The sequence below is a fragment of the Neoarius graeffei genome, chromosome 16, assembly GCF_027579695.1.
Source record: "Neoarius graeffei isolate fNeoGra1 chromosome 16, fNeoGra1.pri, whole genome shotgun sequence".
In the NCBI taxonomy this organism is placed as follows: domain Eukaryota; kingdom Metazoa; phylum Chordata; class Actinopteri; order Siluriformes; family Ariidae; genus Neoarius; species Neoarius graeffei.
The window spans coordinates 19,738,376-19,744,699 of record NC_083584.1 but is presented as its reverse complement, the minus strand read 5'-3'; the positions used below and the strand labels follow the sequence as shown (position 1 = coordinate 19,744,699).

General features: G+C 41.8%; 1 protein-coding gene across 1 annotated transcript in view; it reads right to left on the bottom strand.

The window, feature by feature from the left end:
• Positions 1-411: 411 nt before the first annotated feature.
• slc39a4 (solute carrier family 39 member 4) overlaps positions 412-6,324 on the bottom strand; it is a 78,469-nt gene continuing 72,556 nt past the window's right edge. The window contains exon 12 of the mRNA XM_060942238.1: positions 412-540. Within this exon, the coding sequence (XP_060798221.1) occupies positions 412-540 (129 nt within the window). The remainder of the gene's footprint in view (positions 541-6,324) is intronic.

The window sequence follows — 6,324 nt, the reverse complement described above, 5'->3', positions numbered from 1 at the left end:
TCAACCTCCGGTCTTTTTTTCAGTGTCACTTCCTCCAACGTCACTGCTCTTATTACTGTCTTGCACACTTTCACTCTTCCTGGCGACCTTCGGTCACAAATCACTCCGGACACTCTCCTCCATCCGTTCCAACCTGCTTGCACTTGGTAGGTCTGATAATATTCCAATTAATTTCCAATTAGCTTATGTGCATTTCTCCAAAATTGTCATTAAACATGATGTTCACAATGAGTCTGTTGCCTTTTTAAATTCACGTCAACAGTCAAATTTACTTGACATGACCCACTTTGTGTATCTGTCCCTCTTTACATCTGTTTTCATAAGAATGTTTTCTAAAAATTTGGACTATATATAAAAGACATAAAATAAACCAACCATCAGCTGTGTGTGTGAGAGTGTATATATGTTCTCCTAGATCTTTATCTTGTCCTCATAAATAGAGAGTAGCAGTAGGATGCCCCATCCAGAAAGCAAACCCAAGTTCTGCAGCAAGAGTGTCAACCATGGCTTCTTGCTTTCCATGTGCATCATGGTGGGAAGCTGCAGATGAGAGCAAACAGAGATGCAGCAGTGCTTTAGTGAGTGTCTGATTTACTTAGTAACCATCTTTCATACAGTTATAAATTAATCGAATGACTGGTATTTTCCTGACAGGATGATGGATTATTATAAGATTGTACTTACTCTGCTTATGTAAGGTGCTCTATTTATAAAACCATGAACATGGTGCATTATGTTCGAGGCCCAACATCTCATACATCATACCATATATGTGGGTCATACCATGTACTCACATGTGTGCGTATGTCTATATATATACACACAGTGGGGCAAAAAAGTATTTAGTCAGTCACCAATTGTGCAAGTTCTCCCACTTAAAAAGATGAGAGAGGCCTGTAATTTTCATCATAGGTACACTTCAACTATGAGAGACAGAACGAGAAAAAAAAATCCAGAAAATCACATTGTCTGATTTTTAAAGAATTTATTTGCAAATTATGGTGGAAAATAAGTATTTGGTCAATAACAAAAGTTCATCTCAATACTTTGTTATATACCCTTTGTTGGCAATGACAGAGGTCAAACGTTTTCTGTAAGTCTTCACAAGGCTTTCACACACTGTTGCTGGTATTTTGGCCCATTCCTCCATGCAGATCTCCTCTAGAGCAGTGATGTTTTGGGGCTGTCGCTGGGCAACACGGACTTTCAACTCCCTCCAAAGATTTTCTATGGGGTTGAGATCTGGAGACTGGCTAGGCCACTCCAGGACCTTGAAATGCTTCTTACGAAGCCACTCCTTCGTTGCCCGGGCGGTGTGTTTGGGATCATTGTCATGCTGAAAGACCCAGCCACGTTTCATCTTCAATGCCCTTGCTGATGGAAGGAGGTTTTCACTCAAAATCTCACGATACATGGCCCCATTCATTCTTTCCTTTACACAGATCAGTCGTCCTGGCCCCTTTGCAGAAAAACAGCCCCAAAGCATGATGTTTCCACCCCCATGCTTCACAGTAGGTATGGTGTTCTTTGGATGCAACTCAGCATTCTTTCTCCTCCAAACACGACAAGTTGAATTTTTACCAAAAAGTTCTATTTTGGTTTAATCTGACCATATGACATTCTCCCAGTCCTCTTCTGGATCATCCAAATGCTCTCTAGCAAACTTCAGACGGGCCTGGACATGTACTGGCTTAAGCAGGGGGACACGTCTGGCACTGCAGGATTTGAGTCCCTGGCGGCGTAGTGCATTACTGATGGTAGCCTTTGTTATTTTGGTCCCAGCTCTCCGCAGGTCATTCACTAGGTCCCCCCGTGTGGTTCTGGGATTGTTGCTCACCGTTCTTGTGATCATTTTGACCCCACGGGGTGAGATCTTGCGTGGAGCCCCAGATCGAGGGAGATCATCAGTGGTCTTGTATGTCTTCCATTTTCTAATAATTGCTCCCACAGTTGATTTCTTCACACCAAGCTGCTTACCTATTGCAGATTCAGTCTTCCCAGCCTGGTGCAGGTCTACAATTTTGTTTCTGGTGTCCTTTGACAGCTCTTTGGTCTTGGCTATAGTGGAGTTTGGAGTGTGACTGTTTGAGGTTGTGGACAGGTGTCTTTTATACTGATAACGAGTTCAAACAGGTGCCATTAAGCCAGGTAACGAGTGGAGGACAGAGGAGCCTCTTAAAGAAGTTGTTACAGGTCTGTGAGAGCCAGAAATCTTGCTTGTTTGTAGGTGACCAAATACTTATTTTACCGAGGAATTTACCAATTAATTCATTAAAAATCCTACAATGTGATTTCCTGGATTCTTTCCCCCCCATTTTGTCTCTCATAGTTGAAGTGTACCTATGATGAAAATTACAGGCCTCTCTCATCTTTTTAAGTGGGAGAACTTGCACAATTGGTGGCTGACTAAATACTTTTTTGCCCCACTGTGTGTGTGTGTGTGTGTGTATATATATATATATATATATATATATATATATATATATATATATATATATATATACACACACACACACACACACAGTATATGGAGCGGAGGACAAAACAGCTGGTGTGGGCTTTGCCATATCTCACAAATTCAAGGGCATAAAACCCTTTACCTGCCAATGACAAACTGATGGCATGTTGCATAAACTTACATAATGGCAGATATCTGACTCTTATCAGTGTGAATGTCCGAAAGATCATCCGAAGAGAGAGAACAATTTTATGAGAAACTCTGAGAATGCATTACTGAGGCCAAAGATGATTGCATTATCGTTCTTGGAGACTTTAATGCTTGTATTGGAAAAGATCAGAAATCCTGGCCATGAACTCATATGGTTTTATGCTGTTGGAATTTTGCACACGCTTTCAACTTTCCAGACTGTTCCAACTAAACAACTGCCTAAAGAACACATGGCAACACATGCGCTTCAAGTATTGGCATCAGTTAGATCATGTTCTTGCCAATAATAGTGTAAGCCAGTGCGTAACAGTGACCAACTTTATGGCTGATTGTTTCACTGATGATAGGCTACTGTTCTGTAAATGTTCATTACTGTTCATTAAAGTGCATATTCTGGACCAATTTCGTGGTTTTTTTAAATATGAAAGTATGTCCCTTTACACACATCCAGAAGGGTAACTTTGCACAAGGCCATCTGTCTACAGCAGAAAAAAATAAAATAACAAAACGTGTCTGGAAAAATCCCAAGGGAGTCTGGAGCCAGATTCGTGACGTTACCTGCAGAAGCACCAGCATGCTGTGAGAGCTTGCATGGTTTCAGTGCACAGCCTGTATAGACCAAGCGCTCCCATTTCTCTCTCATTGTCCGGTCTTTTGGAAAACGATGAGTACTAATCCCATCAAGATTGGTGTTGCTGCACCCTCCTAGCGTGTTAACCATTTTAATAATTACGCGATAATGTTGAAGAAATTTGCAGAAAACCACCGGGTCGTCTTCTCAAACAAACCAGCGCTGACGTAGGATTCAGAAGGAGGCGTCCCGCACGCGACGTCACGAAAATCAATGTTTGCCGGGAAATCCAAATGCAAAGTTTTTTCAGAGGCGGACCAATTCGCCTCAAACGGCTTGATTTCAACTGATTTTTTCTGGTACTGCGCAAGGTAAAAAAAATTGCAGAGAATGCAGAATGTTACAGATATTTGACCAAAGTTTAATATAAAATAGGAGAATTACATTGATATTTCTTCTGAATTTACCCATGATATGCACTTTAAGAGAAAGGGACAAGGTTTAAAGCCACCCAAGAAACTAGACACCACCATGACCAAATACAGGCAAGAAATGCTGGAGGTTGTTTCTGGAAGAGAAATTACCTGGATGTGTAGGCAGCTGGTCTAAAATTAAGGATGCGCTTCTCGATGCTGGAAAGCATGTGTTTGGGGAAAAAGAAAGAGACACTGAAGGACTGGTTTGACGTTCAGGACAAGGACATACAGAGACTTCTCGGCAAAAAGAAAACAAGTGGAGACGGGCACTTAATAATAATGCTTAAAAATAACTGGTTCCAGAATAAAGCAGAAAGATACTGCCAGGAGAAGAACTAGCGTGAATTTTACACCACACTCAATGCTGTCTATGGCCCAAGGTCTAAAAGCTCACACCAAATCAGACTTCAAAGTGGTGAACTACTGACATCTACAGATGAGCTCATCTCATCTCATTATCTCTAGCCGCTTTATCCTGTTCTACAGGGTCGCAAGCAAGCTGGAGCCTATCCCAGCTGACTATGGGCGAAAGGCGGGGTTCACCCTGGACAAGTCGCCAGGTCATCACAGGGCTGACACATAGACACAGACAACCATTTACATTCACACCTACGGTCAATTTAGAGTCACCAGTTAACCTAACGTGCATGTCTTTGGACTGTGGGGGAAACCGGAGCACCCGGAGGAAACCCACGCGGACACGGGGAGAACATGCAAACTCCACACAGAAAGGCCCTCGCCGGCCACGGGGCTCAAACCCAGACCTTCTTGCTGTGAGGCAACAGCGCTAACCACTACACCACCGTGCCGCCATCTACAGACGATATTAAGGAAATTAAGTATTTTATCGTACTACTCAATTTTAATTTTTTTTTTACATTTATTTTAATGTACTACTCAATCAATTTAGTGTTGCTGACATAGACATACTCGACAACACTGAACAACAACCAGTCACTGAAGAATTGGATAACCCAGTCACTATGGCTGAGCTGGACAGTTCTCTTAAGAACACAAAGCTTGGAAAAAAAAAAGCCCTGGGACAGATGGGACACTTCCAGAAGTGCTTGTCCATGGTGGAACTTCTTTTAGAGCATCTTTGATAACTTTATTTAACCTATCGTGGGCATTACATTACATGAATGGCATTTAGCAGACGCGCTTATCCAGAGCGATGTACTACATACCTAGAGCAGCCTGAGGAGCAGTTGGGGGTTAGATGCCTTGCTCAAGGGCACTTCAGCCATTCCTGCTGATCCAGGGAATCAAACCGACAACCTTTTGGTCCCAAAGCTGCTTCTCTAACCTTTAGATTATGAGTTCCTCGAAGACAACCAAGCACATGCAATCAGAGCTTGTCGATGCTAACATTAATATTCTCTTTAAGAAAGGAGATCGGAGCCTACGTAACAACTATAGAGGAATTTCTCTCCTTAGTGTTAAAGGCAAGGTTTCTGCAGATATCCTACAAAGTTAATAATGACACCTTTCTGTTTGAGCCAGCAGTAAATTTTTCAGCAGTTTGTGCTACAGTAGCGCCTCTGTGGAATTGGACCATATGGGCTAGCCTTCGTGCCCCATGCAAATCATTGAGACTTCAACACCCATGACCCTGTCGCCAGTTCATCGGTTGTCCTTTAGATCTTTGGACCACTTTTGGTAGGTACTAACCACTGCATACTGGGAACACCCCACAAGATGTGCCATTCTGGAGATGCTCAGACCATCTAGCCATCACAAATTGGCCCTTGTCAAAGTCGCTCAGATCCTTACGCTTGCCCATTTTTCCTGCTTTCAACACATCACCTTCGAGAACTGACTGTTCTCTTGCTGCCTAATATACCCACCCTTCAATAGGTGCCACTGTAATGAGATAATCAATGTTTATATATTATAGCATTTTCCACAAATTGCTACCATCATTTCACTGGTTTGTTTACATTCTAAGCAGAAATGATTTTGTATAAAGTTTTTATTTATCAAATTTGTAAAAAAAATAAAATAAAATAAAAATGCTCTGTTTATCAAAATCCAGTGAATGTGGATAAAATAAAACAATTATTCTACGAGTCATACATGTACTGATAGCCGATGAGGCGCATAGCACCGAGTTGGCTAAAAGCCATGCATGATGAGGTTGAGTGACCTTTCAAGGTCACTCAAGGTCAAAGCTCATGGTGCCAAATGAAAGGCCATATAGGAGTTCCTATATGCTCATAATAATAAACATCTGTCTATCGGCAACCGTTTTTGAGTTATAATGGAAAATGTTATTTTGACCAATGACCTTAACCCCCCTGACTTTTAACCCCCAACTGCTATGGAGACTGTCCAAGCTACCCCATCATGCAGCATATGGTTGGAAGCAGAATTGAAAGATGCACATTTTGGTTTTGGTTTGAAGTCAAAATCATGAATTTGAAGAAAGTTATCGCAAAAGATATGATTTTGACCTTTCTGGTGACCCTGACCTTGATCCAATTACCCCCAAAATTTAATCAGGTAATCTACGGACCATTGCCCACCTACCCTGAAAATCTGAAGTCAGTCGGTGCAACTGTCTAGACGCTAGATTGTTAACAGACACAAACAAACAAACAAACCGCACT